Here is a 17,432-nt window from a genome sequence, read left to right as displayed (position 1 = left end):
TGGGGCACAGGTGGGCCGAGGCCAGCTTTTGCATTGTATACGTTCATATATATACTTACACGCCTAAGCAGCTATATTTATTATTATATACCTATATACACATACACACGCGCACACAGTACATGCCATATATATAAAAAGCCGTCACAAGAGATATACATGGGAACACACAGAGCAGCTTATATCTAATTATGTACATGTTTTTTTCACAGTTGAGGACGCTTTGGGAAAATCTCCATACGGTCAACATTCAGAATCTTGGTTTTGTGTATAGAGAATAATGGCCAGCTTTAATTCAAAACCGGTGACAGGCCTGGCCCTGATGGGTCGTAAAAAGAAGACCAATGCTTTTTTAAAGGGGATACTGTCAGACAGGTCTTTCCCGAGCTGATTTGTCTCCTACATCCGGTAGGAAAGGAAGCCCACAACGGTGGAGGGAATGGGCAGTTTGGCCACTTGCGGAGTGGGCATCACGCGCCGGACTGCCATGCGGCACAAGTGCTGGAGGCTGGGGACATGCTTGGGGGTCGCCCAGAAGTAGACGCTTCCATCTTGCGTTCTGCAAACAATCATATCAGAAATAAAATATTACACTGTGTGTAATGCACAATTCTTTGAAGAATATCAAATTTTAATATAGAACATATATATTCTATCTTAAAACATTGTATTCATTATACCCCTGTCTTTATCTATATACCGTATATTCCGGCATATAAGACGACTGGACGTATAAGACGACCCCCAACCTTTCCAGTTAAAATATAGAGTTTGGGATATACTCACTGTATAAGACTACCCCTCTTCCAACACACACCAAATAAAAATTTTAAAAGCATCAGATTTGATTTCAATATTGTAATTTTCCTATTACTGTCCCTCCTTCTCTGCCTCTCAGATCCCGCACCTGCGCACCTGCACTACTTCACTGCAATCTTCAGGAGCGAGATCTGAGAGGCAGAGGAGGAGGTATTGTAATAGGATACAAGGGCGGGCCAGACAGGTAAAAGAGTTCTGTTTTTCTGGGCCCAGAGCAACTCTATCTCTTTTTTCCATACCCTGGACACCCCAGACGCCTGCAGCTTGCTCCACCCTTCACTTACACCTTCCCAGTGAGATGCCCCTTCACCTCACCATCAGGACCGTATTAAGTCCATGAATCCTGATGAATGGATTTTCTTCTACCATACTTGTACATCGTCGCCCTTAATGCTTTCATACAGTCACTGAATACGGCAGGGACGCAGCCACTGCCGTTTTTGAGCTCCCCCCATAATATGCAGCAACCACAGATTCTCCAATCCCGTATGGAAGTTTCAACACCTGCTCTATAAGACAACTCCCAGCGTATAAGACGACTCCCATATTTAAAACGACTTCCATGCATAAGGCTACTCCAGTGTATAAGACTACTCCCGGGTATAAGACGACCCCTGACTTTTGAGAAGATTTTCTTGGGGTAATAAGTAGTCTTATACGCCAGAATATATGGTAAATAAAAATGTAATGTTCATTTGTGGGATTAACATAACTCAAAAACTACTGGACGAATTGACACAAAATTTGCACACAATACACCTCTCAGGCCAACGAGTGACCATCACTCATAAAAACACTGAAAAACATATCTGAAGGGATTTAAAAAGCCACAAAACAAAACAAAACAAAACTATATTACAACACATGCACAAAACCACATATATACACAAACACACATATATACACATATACTGTTAACTGTTTTATTTTGCTATGTATTGTATTGTTGTATTGTGTTGTGCTGGGCTTCGGCCTGTTGTAAGCCGCATCGAATCCCTTGGGAGATGCTAGCGGGGTACAAATAAAGTTTAATAATAATAATAATAATAATATACACAAATATATATACACACAAAACACATATACACAGACTGCGCCACAGCAACACGTGGCAGGGGACAGCATATAAAACACATTGCACATTTTTAATTTTTTTGTGTTTTTATACATATACTGGCTTGGGTCCCTGGCGTTGTTCGGGTCATTTGAAAAAGTCAATTTTTTAACTGTACAAAATACATAATGTTGTGGGTGAACTACAACTCATGTCATGCCAGGTTAACCCCCTGAAAAACTCCAGCAGTAAAGAGTAAACTTTACTCTAGATGCAAAGTCATTGGAGGGAGGGCCATTGGTGTCTCCTGAGTAGTGGGAGCTATAGTTGTTTGTGGAGGCAGGAGCTGGGTAAGTGGGCACCCCAGCCACATACACAGATACTTATTTTCACTTTTATTTATTTCACTGTATTACTTTTATTATGTGCATATATGTATGTATGTATCTTCCCCTCTGGGGAGATATGGTGGAATGCAAATAAAGTATTACAGTGTTCCCTCGCTATTTCTCGATTTGCTTTCCACGGACTCACTGGAAAGCATATTATATATTATAATCAATTAATATATATTATATTAATTAGTATATTATATTAATTATAATTAATTAATACATATATTATATATAATTAATATATAGGAGCCCCCAGTGGCGCAGTAGGTTAAACCTCTGTGCCGGCAGGACTGAAGACCGACAGGTCTCAGGTTCAAATCCAGGGAGAGGTAGATGAGCTCCCTCTATCAGCTCCAGCTCCTCATACGGGGGCATGAGAGAAGCCTCCCACAAGGATGATAAAAAAACATCAAAAAAATCATCCAGGCGTCCCTTGGGCAACGTCCTTGCAGACGGCCAATTCTCTCACACCAGGAGTCACTCCTGACATGACAAAAAATATATATAATAATTAGAATAGAGTGAAGAAGGGAGCAGAGAAGACAGTTCCATCTTGTCTCCTGCAACATCAGAGTCCCTCTCCCAGCAACAATATAATATTATATAATACTAATATTATGAATGATGTATTAGTATTATGCTAATAATATAGTATGTTTCCATCCAAAGCAAGGTGGGGAAGCCGGCCCTGGCTGAACCACTGGTTGGATTGGCCAGGGCCAGCTTCCCCACCTCGCCTCAGCAGCCATGGAGGCCTGCGGAGGCCCTGGGCAGCGCTGCAAAGGCTGCTGGGGTGAGGTAGGAAAGCTGGCCCTGGCCAATCCAGGGGCGGTGTGGGGCCTGCCGCCGGTTAGCCAGCTGGTCAAGCGTTGAGAGACTTTCCACCGCACAGGAAGCTTCTAGGAAGAAGAAGCCCCCTGCAAGCAGCATGGCCGGCAGGAGGGTGCCCACCACCACAACGGCCCTTGCCCGGTAAGACGGGGCAAGGCATTTCACACACACACACACACACACACACACACACACATATAGCGTCCCTACATTGTGGTTTTTCACTTATCGTGGGTGGTCCTGGAACGTAACTCCCATGATAATTGAGGGAACAGTGTATTATTATTATTATCAGATCAAAAGACAACTTGGCAAAATGGCACTGCCTAAAAGAATCCCACACCTTGTGTGACTGTGGAGCAGAACACACAACTCTGCATCTGTATGCTTGTCCATTATGCCCTGCCTCATGTACAGAGGAAGAATTGTTGGAGGCTATAGACAATGCTGTTGCCCGTTTTTGGTCAAAAGATATTTAGCCACCTGCCCTCCTTCTATTTTTATCGGTTTTATACTAATTTATACAATACTTTTGATATGAAATAAATAAATAAATATTAATGTGTGAGTGTTTATATGTTTATATGTGTGTGTGTGTGTGTGTGTGTGTGTAAACATAATATGCATATGCATAAAAGCCTGCTCACCCAGCAGCTAAAACACTGCCATCAGTAGAAAAGGCACAGCAAAGTCCATTGCTTAAAGGCGCCACCTGGACCGGATAGTCCTCGTCGATTCTCCAAAACCGCACCATCCTAAAAGAAAAAAAGCAATTAAATGAGACATCTAATCTCTAATTTGTTAAGAAAACAGCTGGGAAAAGGAAGACAAAAGAGTGATAAAGAAAAGTAAGCCAACAGCATTGTATATTTCAGCTTTTTTTTTTCCAAAAAGAGATGCAGCTTTGAGAAGATCCTCACAATCTCTGAGTTTGCCTGCCATAGATGCAGGGAAAACAGTCAGGAGAGAATGCTTCTGTAACATGGCCATACAGCCCGAAAAAATTACAACAACCCAGTGATTTCGGCGGAATTAAGTTTAAAAATAGGCAGTTAGTCAGGAGAGTCAGTTAGGGATTCCTGTTTGTGAAGGACAGTTAGGAACTTCTGTGAGAGAAAAGCAGTTAGGAAAATGAAGCTTAGGTTTTAAGGAAAATAAAGAAGTGCCAGTGTGGCGGAATATAGTTCTGTCAAGAGTATATGAAAAAGTAATATATTTGTTGATGTGAAACAGTTGAAGTTTGATAAGAAAAGCTAAGTGAATGAGATTGATTGTAAGACTCAAGACTGTAACAGAACACACAAATGTAACCACAAGCATTGGAGCCAGAAGCGATAAATAAACTTTGTTACTTGGTTTACTACAAGAGTGTCTCAAGCCTGTAATATAAAAGCCTCAAAGTAAAAGCTCACAAGAAAGCCCCAGCCAACTTAAAAAGGGGAAAATATATCAATACAAGGCAGAAAAAAGATTTAAAAGGAAATATTTCCCCACATCGTCACACATATAAAGACTCCTGGAAAAGGACTGAAGTAGTGAAATGTCGTCCCTGCCTCCAACTCCCAGAAGCCCTAAGGAGCTTGTTCAATTGTCAGGAATTCTGGGAGTTGAAGGCCCAAACAGCTGGAGGGCCGCAGTTTGAGGATGCCTGCCTTTGACTATACATTGATCTTTGAGAATATCTTGGTAATTCTCTCTCCACCACCTTTCCCCAATCTGGTGGCCACCCAATGGTCAACGACTATACTTCTCAATTCTCCCAGTCTGGATTGTGAAATTGGGGCAAGGCTAATCTAGAAAGCAAGCATTTCCTAAACTCGTGACGGGTTGCTTTTCGACATCAACTTGCCTAAAGGCGACATGCCTTCCTAAATGCCAGAAGTTCAGCTGTCATATGACATACCCCTTGCTGCGTAACTATCCTTAACATACACATAAGAATCATTCCTAGAGAATTATGCAATGTAGAGAAACTGCTCAACTAATTACAGACTTGAGTCCCTATTGTAACTTTTGCTCCACTTTCTCACTACTGGATTCCTTATGTCCTTGCTACTGCTATGCTTGACCCACTGCTGTCATTCACATGATTGCAATTGAAAAGAAGGTGCAAGTACAATCCTAATAAGCCAAGGAATGATCCAGCTCTTTGGTTGTACATGTGGGCACTGATTTTAAAGCGCAATTGATACGAGGGTTGAATGAAAAGTAATGCCTCCACCTTTGTTACTTGGTTTTGGATGGGAATATTTTAATAAATCAAATGCAGAAATAATCCTTAGAATGTGCTCTTTAACTACTACTATTCACTTTTCTACATAATCACCAGACAATAGGATACATTTCTGCCAACAATCAACATCCCCTATGAACCATCAAGGATGTTAAGATCTTCCGGAGAGGCCCTGCTCTTGGTCCCACCACCTCCGCAAGTGCGTTTGGTGGGAACAAGAGACAGGGCCTTCTCTGTAGTGACCCCTTGGCTATGGGACTCTCTCCCGAACGAGATTAGATCTGCCCCCTCCCTCTTGTCCTTCAGGAGGGCTAGTGAAATCCTGGTTATGGAATGAAGCATTCCAAGAATAATGGCCGAGACTGGTTACAGACCAAAGTGAGTGACCACATATGCAGACTGAGTTGAACATGATTTTACCTTGGCGATTTGGTATATATGTATTTTATCTATATGTATTTTAATCTTGTATTGTTGTATGGTGTTTTAACTTGTATTAGTAGCATTGAATCCTTGCTGTAAGCCAGTCTGAGTCCCTCTACGGAGGTGAGAAGATCGGGATATAAAGGTTTTAAATAAATATAATAAATAATAATAAACAAGTTTTCTGAAGCAGTCACAGAAGAAGTCAACACTCTGTTTCCGAAACCAGCGTCACACAGTTCTCTCAGCGTCTTCATCAGAAGCATAAAAGTGTCCTTGCAGATCTTTTTTCATTAACAGGAATGAATGGAAGTCAGACAGTGCTAAATCTGGACTGTATGGAGGATGTCGTACAGTGGTGAGATCCAGTCTCTAAAGTTTCAAGTCTGTGCGCGTCACCATCCTGGGTACTTATTGTGCACTGATCTTCCGATAGCCAAACAAGGCAATAATGTGACCCACACGTTCTTGTGAAATGCCGATTATGCTTGAAATTTCTCTCTGAGCGATATGACGATCATCCTGAATCAATCTGTCAACCTTTTGCTTGTGAAACTCGGTGGTTGCTGTCACAGGACGACCAACTCTTTTTTTGTCATGCAAGTCAGATGTTCCCACCTCAACATCTTTAAAATTAAAAAGTAATGCCTCCACCTTTGTAACTTCTCAATAGATGGCAGTACTAGTATGTGGCAGGTACTGGCTTGTTCAGTAGACTCTCCTCTACAGATCCATTTTGGTGAGAAGCCTTCGCATTGAACAGTTGTGTTGTTAAAGTGCGAAGTATGGAACTGTGCGCAGATGGTCAGTCAATGTGACTTAAGCAAGGTGCAGTCATTGAATTCTTGACAGCAGAAGGTGTCACCTCAACATCTTTAAACTATCTCACCCAATGACGCACAATACTCACATCAACACAGTCACTATAAACAGCTTGCATTCTCTGATGAATCTCCTTTGGGGTGACACCTTCTGCTGTCAAGAATTCAATGACTGCACCTTGCTTAAGTCGCATCAACTCTGCGCAGGGTTGCATACTTTGCACTTTAACAACACAGCTGTTCAATGCTAAGGCTTCCCGCCGAAATGGAACTGTAGAGGAGAGTCTACTGAACAAGGCAGTACCTGCTGCATACCAGTACTGCCGTCTGTTGAGGAGTTACAAAGGTGGAGGCATTACTTTTCATTCAACCCTCGTAGCTTCTGAGCCTGGCCATTTGAAGCATCTCAAGTATGACAACTGGAAATTCAGGGCAATCAAATGGAAAGTCCTGCCTCAGAATAAATTCTTCTTACTCAATGGACTGAGCAGCCTATTCCCGTGTTGAAACATGAGGCTCCGTGGCATTGCGTGGGCCCCAATCATGGGATAGTATCACTTATGTAATAGCACTGTTATGCAGCATTGACACTTATGTAATATTTATCCAAAATAGGATAGACACACCCATTTGTGTGTATGAATGTTTGCCGCAAAGGGACAGATCAGAATTCTCCTAAGCAAGAGCCTACAGTGTAGGAGCTAACAATGGTTCCTGGCTGAGAAGTTGGTGGGACTTTGAGCCACTGTCACCCAAAATATCTGGAAAGCACAAAGCTGCTTTTTCTGCCTTTTCTTGTTGTTTATTCGTTCAGTCACTTCCAACTATTGGCAACCGCCTGGACCAGCTCACACCAGAGCTTGGCCGTGGCCATCCCCAACTCCTTCAAGGTCAAGCCAGTCACTTTAAGGATACCATCCATCCACCTTGCCCTTGGTCGGCCCCTCTTCCTTTTTCCTTCCATTTTCCCCAGCATCATTGTCTTCTCTAGGCTTCCCTGTGTTCTTATAATGTGGCCAAAGGACTTCATCTTTGCCTCTAATATCCTTCTCTCCAGTAAGGCTTTATTTCCTGGAGGATGGACTGGTTGGATCTTCTCGCGGTCCAAGGCACTCAGCATTTTCCTCCAACACCAGTTCCAAAGTGTGTCTCTTCCTTTGCTCAGCCTTCCTTATGGTCCAGCTCTCATATCCATAGGTGACTATGGGGAATACCATTGCTTAAACTATGTGAATCTTCGTTGCCAGTGCGATGTCTTTACTCTTCACTATTTTATCAAAATTGGTCATTGCTCTCCTTCCAAGAAGTAAACATGAGAGGAAGCCACAGGGAGGAGGGAGCAAGCATGTTTTCTGCTTCCTTGGAGACTAAGACGCGAAACAATGGCTTCAAGCTTCAATAGAGGAGATTTCATCTGAACATGAAGAAGAACTTCCTGACTGTGAGAGCCGTTCAGCAGTGGAACTCTCTGCCCCGGAGTGTGGTGGAGGTCCCTTCTTTGGAAGCTTTTAAACAGAGGCTGGATGGCCATCTGTCAGGGGTGATTTGAATGCAATATTCCTGCTTCTTGGCAGGGGGTTGGACTGGATGGCCCATGAGGTCTCTTCCAACTCTTTGATTCTATGATTCTATCTTCTGAATTCCTGGCTGCAGTCTGTATCTACAGTCATATTTGTGTCTAGAAATACAAAGTCTGTTACTGCCTCCATGTTTTCTCCCTCTATTTTGCAGTTATCTATCAATCTGGTTGCCATCATCTTGATTTCTTTTCCATGTTGAATTGCAATCCAGCTTTTGCCCTTTCTTCTTTCACCTTGGTTAGAAGGCTCCTCAGCTCCTCTTCACCATCAAAGTGGTATCATCTGCATATCCAAGGTTGTTAATGTTTCTTCCAGCAATTTTAACAGCCAAGGATTCCTCAAGCCCTGCCCGTCACATGATGCGTTCTGCATACAAGTTAGGTCAGGTGAGAGCTAACAGCCCTGCCGTATGCCTTTCCCAATCTGTTGTTCTGTGGTCTGGTCTTACTGTTGCTACTTGGTCATTATACAAATTCCTCTGGAGACACAAAATGATTTAATCTTCCCATACTACCAAGAACTTGCCACAAATTATTATGATCCATACAGTCAATAAGACAGAAAGAGATGTTATGATTATAGGAGTTAGGAAAGATGAGATGTTGGACATAGAATAGTATCTTTAACTCCATTCTGCATTTCTTCAGGATTAGCTGATTTTGCTGCAGATGGATTCTGAGCAAGGAAATGACTGAAAAGAAACATTTTTTTTAAAAAAAAACCCAAAATATTGGGGTGACTGCTCCCTGTTTTTAATATACAGATGTGAGCCCCATATTCTCTTAATTCAGAATGGAATCAGGGAGTTGTATGCAAAGTGGACATTTTCTTTATTTATTATTTACTAGCCATCCCCTGCTACGCGTTGCTGTGGCCCACATGGGGGTTTTGTATGGGAGGTTTGGCCCAATTCTATCATTGGTGGGGTTCTGAATGCTCTGTGATTGTAGGTGAACTATAAATTCCAGTAACCACAACTCCCAAATGTCAAGATTCTATGTTCCCCCAACTCCACCAGTGTTCACATTTGGGCATATTGAGTATTCGTGTAGTTTGGTCCAGATCCATCATTGTTTGAGTCCACAGTGATCTCTGCATGTAGGTGAACTTCAACTCCAAAACCAAAGGACACTGCCCACCAAACCCTTCCAGTATTTTCTGTTGGTCATGGGAGAACTGTGTGCTAAGTTTGGTTCAATTCCATTGTTGATGGGGTTCAGAATGCTCTTTGATTGTAGGTGAACTATAAATCCCAGCAACTATAACTCCCAAATGACAAAATCAATTCTTTTTGAGTGAAGGACATACATTGGGTTTTTAGGTGTCTTGTGTCCAAATTTGGTGTCAATTCGTCCAGTAGTTTTTGAGTTCTGCTAATCCCACAAACGAACATTACATTTTTATTTATATAGATTATTATTTATTTAGGGCTTTTATATCCCGTCCTTTCTCAACCTCCGTAGATGGACTCAGGACGGCTAACAATGTGGCACCCCATGGCGCCCACATCAAAACATAAATATACAATTAACAGCAATGTAATAATAACAATATAAAACAATATAAACAGTATAAAACTTTATAAACATTATAAAAATAATATAAAAACAGACAACAAAAGTCAGCTGTCACCGATTTAAATCATTATCCAAGGGCAGTCCATCAGTTCTAAATAAGTCAACACATCAGTAGTTCAGCCTATTCTCCAAAGACCTGATCCCATGCTCATTTTCCTGTGGATACATTAGGGAGACCCTGCAATTTTAGGTAAGGGATATGTAGGCTCTCTTGCTGTTGGAAGGACTGGCATGCCAAAGTATGCTCTCCTCCCAAGAAGGAAACATCTTCTGCTTTCCTGGCTGCAGTGTACTCTCACTATTCTTGTTTCACCAACAGCTGAGGCGACTGTGCAAATGGAAATTGGGAGTTTTACATGCCTGGGAGGCCACAAGGGCCTCCACAGTGCTAGATAATTCACATTTTTTCACAGCTAGAAAGAGCCAGAAGAAGCCAGCTCTGGTTTTTGCCATACTCACTTATCATCAGCAAGCGTTGCAACGTGGAGCCCATCGTGACTAAAAGATACTGATCTGACCCATCGGTCGTTGGCTCCTCCAGCAAATATTGGCGTCGGAGGTGGAAACAGATGCCTAAGGGCAAGAAAGGAACATTGGTTCACGGAGGAGCGACGCAGGCCTTGGCTTTGCATTTAATGATTAACTAGGAAGCATTCAAAAGGGATCTCTGAGACTTAGAACAGAAAAAGGTGTAAAAATCCCTTCCCATAAAGCAAGTTTTCGAAAAGCAAAACAAGCTGGAACTTGCCTGTTCCTTGCAGGGGTTTCCAATCAAGTGGATACCCCCCCCCCCCCCAAAAAGAAGAAGATTAAACCAGAAAATAAGCCCTATCATGATTTTTCAAGATCCTCATAATATAAGACCTATGCCAAAAATAAGCCAGACAGACAAATTTAGGACATCTGTTGCAACTCATGGGGGCTGTGCTGAATTACAAGATAATATTAATCTATAGCCATATTGACCTGAGTCTAATGCGCCATAGAATCTAATGTGTGCCTCAATTTGCAAAACCCTGCACCGGGACTGTGGCGCAGCTGGCTGAGTGTCAGGCCAAATGTAATAATTTATAATTTAAAAAATAATGCTGGGCATGAACAAGGTAGGGTATAACTGGATAGGGTTTTCAAAGAAAGGTGAGGGTGCGCAGGCAATCCTAAATCAATGTTACAGTGCATTTGAGGACATATTGCTAAGAGTTTTCCTTATTTTGGGAAGGCACACTGGAACAACCACGTTTTCAGGCTCCTCCTAAAGACTGCCAGCGTTGGGGCATGTCTGATGTCCTTGGGAAGTGAGTTCCAGAGTCGGGGGGCCACCACCAAAAAGGCCCTCTCCCTCGTCCCCACCAATCGCGCCTGCGAAGGAGATGGGAGCACGAGCAGGGCCTCTCCAGATGATCAAAGAGATGGCGTGGGTTCATACACAGAAATGCGGTCAACTTTTTCTCTTCTTGTAAGGGAATTATATTATCATGTATAAGTAATAATGTTAATTTTGGTGTAATCTCAATCTCTTATTTTTATTATTGCTCTTATTTCTTTAAATATACTTTCCCAAAATTTTTGTATAATTTTACATGACCACATATCAAGGTAAGTCCCTATTTCCTGACAGCCTGTTCAGCACTGATTTGAGTATTTTTTTTATCAATATGATTTAATCTAATGGGAGTTAGATACCATCTCCATATCGTTTTGTAGTAATATTCCTTAATTTTCATATTTTATAGACCTCACCTCCATTTCTAAGCTGAAGAACCGGCGTTGTCCATACACACCTCCAAGGTCATGTGGCTGGCATGACTGCATGGAGAGCCGTTACCTTCCTGCTACCCCTCTATTCCGCTCTGGTTTGACCACACCTGGAATATTGTGTCCAATTCTGGGCACCACAATTCAGGAGAGATATTGACAAGCTGGAATGTGTTGAGAGGAGGGCAACTAAAATGATCAAGGGTCTGGAGAACAAGCCCTATGAGGAGCGGCTTAAGGAGCTGGGCATGTTTAGCCTGAAGAAGAGAAGGCTGAGAGGAGATATGATAGCCATGTATAAATATGTGAGAGGAAGCCACAGGGAGGAGGGAGCAAGCTTGTTTACTGCTTCCTTGGAGACTAGGACGTGGAACAATGGCTTCAAACTACAAGAGAGGAGATTCCATCTGAACATGAGGAAGAACTTCCTGGCTCTGAGAGCCGTTCAGCAGTGGAACTCTGCCCCGGAGTGTGGTGGAGGCTCCTTCTTTGGAAGCTTTTAAACAGGGGCTGGATGGCCATCTGTCAGGGGTGATTTGAATGCAATATTCCTACTTCTTGGCAGGGGGTTGGACTGGATGGCCCATGAGGTCTCTTCCAACTCTTTGATTCTATGATTCTATGCTGGAGCAGTACCTATTGATGTGCATGTTTTTGAACTGCTAGGTTGGCAGAAGCTGGGGCTAACAGCGGGAGCTCACTTCGCTCCCCGGATTCAAACCGACAACCTTTTGGTTAGCAAGTTTAGCAGCTCAGTAGTTTAATCCGCTGTGCCAATTGTCGGCTCCTAATCCTGTCCTTGCTCTTACCCAAATTCCTTCAGAATCACTCCGATGTGCGGATCCCAGACATAGACACGGGTGTCATAGGATGCTGTAGCCAGCAAAGCTCCATCAGGGGAAAACTCACAAGCTACAACATCATTGTGGTGTCCTTCCAGTTTCCGGATGAGGGAGTACTTATCCATATCCCAAAGCAACACCTGAAATGTAAAAAGGGCAAATGTTATAGCTCTGCTCCAGCAAAGGCGGCCATTTATACAGTCCCACCATCCCCTCATCCCCCTCCCTAGACCTCTGTGCTAGTTTGACTCAGCATTATAAATTAAAGCCAAGCATTATGAATCACGATAATTAAGATATATGCTCAGTGTCATACCCAGAATCATCTTAAATTAAAAAATGAAGCATACATGCAAAAGCTAACGGGTTAAGTGTTATTCATAACGTAAGCCCATATCTACACATATGTAAATAAACTTTCAAACAGAAATTTAACTACGCAGCTTTTTTAAACTAAAGACCAAACGTTACTTATGTTTAACTCCAAAGATATACAGCAATAACGTTAAGTTATTCCCATTTTTGGAAGTTCCCAACACAGCATCTTTAACTAAAAAGCAAGTGTTACGTATGCTTTAACTTTAAAGACATACAGTCATAACGTTAAGTGCTACGATTCCCATTTGAGGGAGTTCCCAACTGTCTACCAATATTGTAAGAAATACAGACAGAAAAAAAGGAAGGTTAACATATGGTTACTCCCGTGGATTCCCCAGTGAGTTTAAGACCACTTGTTTACAATAGGCTTGGATCGCCAACGTCAGCCTAGGAAGAGAAACAGATACCGGAAGCAAAAAAGGGAAAGGACAAGACTTTGCCAAATTCCAGAACAATACATGAAGTTACTAAACATTTACACAATTGTTTTGTTTTTTAAAAAGCATCAATAACATTACTCAAAAGTCAGTTAATCAGGTTTTTAAACATAAACAGGCATGACTTAGTGCAAAATGCATGCATCTGTGCATTTTTACAAGATAGCAGTTTAATGATATGTGGGGAAATGTGGGTTATCAAATTCCCAAGGCATGTTTTAGCATCACACTTGTGACAGGTTATGTATACAGAAATGCGCTTGCATTTTTATGCTTTCATGGCACAGGAATGAATTTTAATTTTTCAACCAGCCATCCTGAATCACAGGAACAGGCAGAGCGCTTAAATACTCCAGGAGGATCTGCACAAAACAACTTAAGACTTTGCTAGAGAACTACGTCATTAGGAAACTGTGTTCAAAGTCAGTCATAATAAACTACGATGACTGCTTTGGCTCATTAATAGACTCCCAACGTTTCGTATCAATGGAAGACAAACGTTAAAAGGAGGAGTCACTGGATGTCACTAATGTGAAAATGAAATTACAAAAAGAAAAAAAAGAAAAGAAAGGGGGGAAAAAGCAGAAAGTGGACATCAACCAGCACCTGCGTACGTACAGGACACCCTGCAGCCGAAGGCAAGGGTTACTTCGTCCTATGGGTAAAGTTCGCCTCCAGCCTGGTAGCCGGAGGAGCCAATCTTTCTGCCCAGCTAACACCATTGTGCGCTTGTCTGAGTGGTGCCAGCTTACCCTCAATCACACCAATATTGCTGCCACCACCTGTGACAGGGAAAGCAAGAAGCTTATGGAAAACACACAGCCTACAAGATCAATGCATACATCTGTTCTAGTTTCAAGGGTCTGTTTTTGTTTAATCCTCTACAATATGCTTTCTTTTCAAATCGAATTAGACAACAGAAATAGCATCTTTCAATTACTTATGAAAAGTAGCTAACTTTTAAAGCCATTGTTCTTAACAGGGTGGACAACTTGGTCAACAACTGAAGGCCACTTGGGAAATGTTCGCAAACATAAATCTTGGCCTTGTGTGTGTGTTGTGTGCGCGCGTGCACGCACACACACATACATACAAGGGTTATCTGGAAAGGTTACAAGGCACGTAGCTCTCGCAGGGAATCTCCTCGGGGGAAGTTGGTATCACTGCCGTGTAGCAGGAAGCCAGCGGAAGTGAACGAGCAGTGCCAGTCGTCAGTAGCTCATCCACTGACATTATGGTGAAGGTTAGAGATGAGCATCCTCATTCTGTTTCCCTCCAAGTGCGAAGTTTGCGCTGTAATACACTACCTAAATGCGAAGGGCATGAATGCCGCTGCGTTTCATTGCTAAATAGTTTTGGTTTACGGAGAAGACGTAATGCCAAGACAGCATGTGGCAGAATGGGTACAGAATTTCAATTGTGGAAGGATGGAAATTCACGATAAAGACAGAAGTGGACAGTCAGCCGTTCTGACTGATGATGTGGCTGAAAATGGTTGCAGGAGATTTTTATGACACAGACATCCAAAAACTCTTCCCACGGATAACAAAATGTGAATGGTGATTATGTGGGAAAATAATGTAATACCTATGTTATGTAATACCTATCTATATACTGTATATACTCCAGTATAAGCCTAGTTTTTCAGCCCCTTTTTTAGGCTGAAAGTCCCACTCGGCTAATAGTCAAGGTTATTTATTATCCTACCCTGTTAGAAATACATAATAAATGTGTTGTTGTTGTTGTTGATTTATTTATTATTTGAACTTATATGCCGCCACTCCCCTGGGGCTCGGAGCGGCTTACAAGAACAGGCTAAAATCTAACACAATTTAAAAACAATTTAAAAACAATCAGAGATCAAAGGCCCATCGAAATAGATATGTCTTACATGCCCTGCTGAAAGCTGATAAATCCCGCAAGGCACGTACTTCAGGTGGCAGAATATTCCAGAGTGATGGTGCCACTGCTGTGAAGGCTCTGCATCTGCTTGCTGTTAGATGCAAGGTCTTGACACTGGGAATTTCCAATAGATTTTGGTCCTCAGAACGGAGGGATCTCTGGGGTTGGTAGGGGGTGAGGCGGTCCCTCAGGTACATCGGCCCCAGACCTTGCAAGGCCTTAAAGGTGAGTACCATCACTTTGAAAGTGATCCGGTGCTCAATCGGTAACCAATGCAGCTGTAGTAAGATTGGTGTTATGTGGCATCTCATCGGAATTCCCGCAAGAAGCCGAGCAGCTGCATTTTGTACCAACTTGAGCTTCCGGATCACCAACAGTTATGGTAAAGGTTAGAGATGAGAGTCCACATTCTGTTTCCCTCCAAGTGCGAAGTTTGCGCTGTAATGCACTACCTAAATGCAAATGGCATGAACGCCGCTGCGATTCATTGTGAGATCGTTTCAGTTTATGGAGAAGACGTAATGCCGAGACAGCATCTGGCAAAATGGGTATGGAATTTCAAGTACATACATTCACGATGAAAACAGAAGCTGATGGCCATCCATTGTGACTGAAGACGTGGCTGAAAATGGCAGCGTGAGACTTCTATGATACAGGCATCAAAAATCTCATCCCACTGATGACAAAATGTATACAGAAACATGCTTGCATTTTTAGTGCAATGGTGATTATGTGGAAAAATAATGTGAGACCTATGCTAGAATCCATGTAAGTTTTATTAAAATATACTCAGTCTTTGTATTTTAAAAAAAATATTGTAACCTTACTTTCCAGATATCCCTCATAGAGTGAACTTTGCACTTGGAGGAAAACAGAATGCTCTCTAATTTACACCACAACGGCAGTTGATGAGCTACTGGTGAGTGGCACTGCTCGTTCGCTTCTGTGGGCTTCGCTCTACAGGGCAGTGAACCAACTTCTCCCGCAAAAATTCCCTGCGAGAACTATGCCTTGTAACCTTACTTTTTTTGATAACTCTCGTACATACCAGTCCCAGCCTGACACGTGCACATATAGCTAAGTCATGCTGTTCAGCATTTTGAGGATTTTAGAAGGTGACAGTGACGTATAGAGCTTATCAAGGTGTTACATTTCTGCAACTCTGGCTCACAAACAAAATTGAATCAACGTGAGTCCATATCTTAAATAGGGATCTGGCATAGGGTTTTAGAAACTATTTGCTGAAAGGTTTGGAAATTTAATATTTTCAGCATCATTTCCAAGTCAATGAATATTTAATATTGTTAAGATAGGACTGAAGATTACAAAATTCCACTAAGTGGCCTCAGAGGATACAAGTTGCCCACCCCAAGACTGATCCTATCTGAAATGGACTAGAATCTCTCTATATAGTCAGCCTTCCACATTCATTGGGGTTAAGGGTGCAAGACTGCCATGATAGTATTACAAAACAATAAACACACTGTATTGTCGAAGGCTTTCATGGCTGGAATCACTAAGTTCTTGTGGGTTTTTTCGGGCTATATGGCCATGTTCTAGAGGCATTTCTCCTGACGTTTCGCCTGCATCTATGGCAAGCATCCTCTGAGGATGCTTGCCATAGATGCAGGCAAAACGGCAGGAGAAATGCCTCTAGAATATGGCCATATAGCCCGAAAAAACCCACAAGAACTTAATAAACACACTCTCTAGGAATCTCTAAGGTTCTCCAGAGTGACTCTATGGTCCACTGTTGCTGCATTGGAGGACCTAGAGATCCCTAAAGACTGTATCAATCAAATGGGTAAATAATAAAACCTGCAAATGTCAAACCCACAAATCTGGAGGGCAGACTATATTACCAGCTCAATCCTGTGTTTATTCAGACATTTGCTCAACTGATTTCACTGGGGATGCATTCACAAATAAACATAACTAAGATCATAACCATATACTAATGGGCTCTCTATACAAACTGGTTCTACACTTCATAGTACAATGCAACTTGCTAATGTCATTCAATTACACCACATTATGTTTTGTATTAGGTTATTGCAATACAACTCTATGCAGAACTAGCTCAATTTCCTTGCGATTCACTGAGTTAAAAAGCTCTTTGTCACTACTAGGCAAATACTGCTATTTCCTGCTAAATCAGACCAATAGACTTTTGAAGTGAGTACCACTAAAAATATTCAAAAGCTCATTGAGGCACAAACTATTCTTAAACTAGAACATAATGCTTACTTCTTTTTTTAAAAAAAGTTAAGGAACAGATGGAGATGCGCACAGCCACTTGGCAAAAAGTATACCCAGATTCTCTTAACCTAAAAGCAATGCATGTTCAGCGCAGTAAGTATTAACTTACTGGTTTTTTTAAAAAAG

At 42.0% G+C, this 17,432-nt stretch overlaps 1 protein-coding gene across 1 annotated transcript in view; it reads right to left on the bottom strand.

Moving 5' to 3' along the window:
- Window positions 1–233: 233 nt before the first annotated feature.
- WSB1 (WD repeat and SOCS box containing 1) overlaps window positions 234–17,432 on the bottom strand; it is a 40,047-nt gene continuing 22,848 nt past the window's right edge. The window contains exons 6-9 of the mRNA XM_060757056.2: window positions 12,298–12,470; window positions 10,193–10,306; window positions 3,747–3,854; window positions 234–559 (exon numbers count right to left, since the gene is read on the bottom strand). Of these exons, the coding sequence (XP_060613039.2) occupies window positions 400–559; window positions 3,747–3,854; window positions 10,193–10,306; window positions 12,298–12,470 (555 nt within the window). The 3' untranslated portion in view covers window positions 234–399. The remainder of the gene's footprint in view (window positions 560–3,746; window positions 3,855–10,192; window positions 10,307–12,297; window positions 12,471–17,432) is intronic.

This window comes from Anolis sagrei, chromosome 11 (assembly GCF_037176765.1).
Source record: "Anolis sagrei isolate rAnoSag1 chromosome 11, rAnoSag1.mat, whole genome shotgun sequence".
Classification (NCBI taxonomy): domain Eukaryota; kingdom Metazoa; phylum Chordata; class Lepidosauria; order Squamata; family Dactyloidae; genus Anolis; species Anolis sagrei.
The sequence above is the reverse complement of the archived record's forward strand: the minus strand, read 5'-3'. Positions and strand labels throughout refer to the sequence as shown.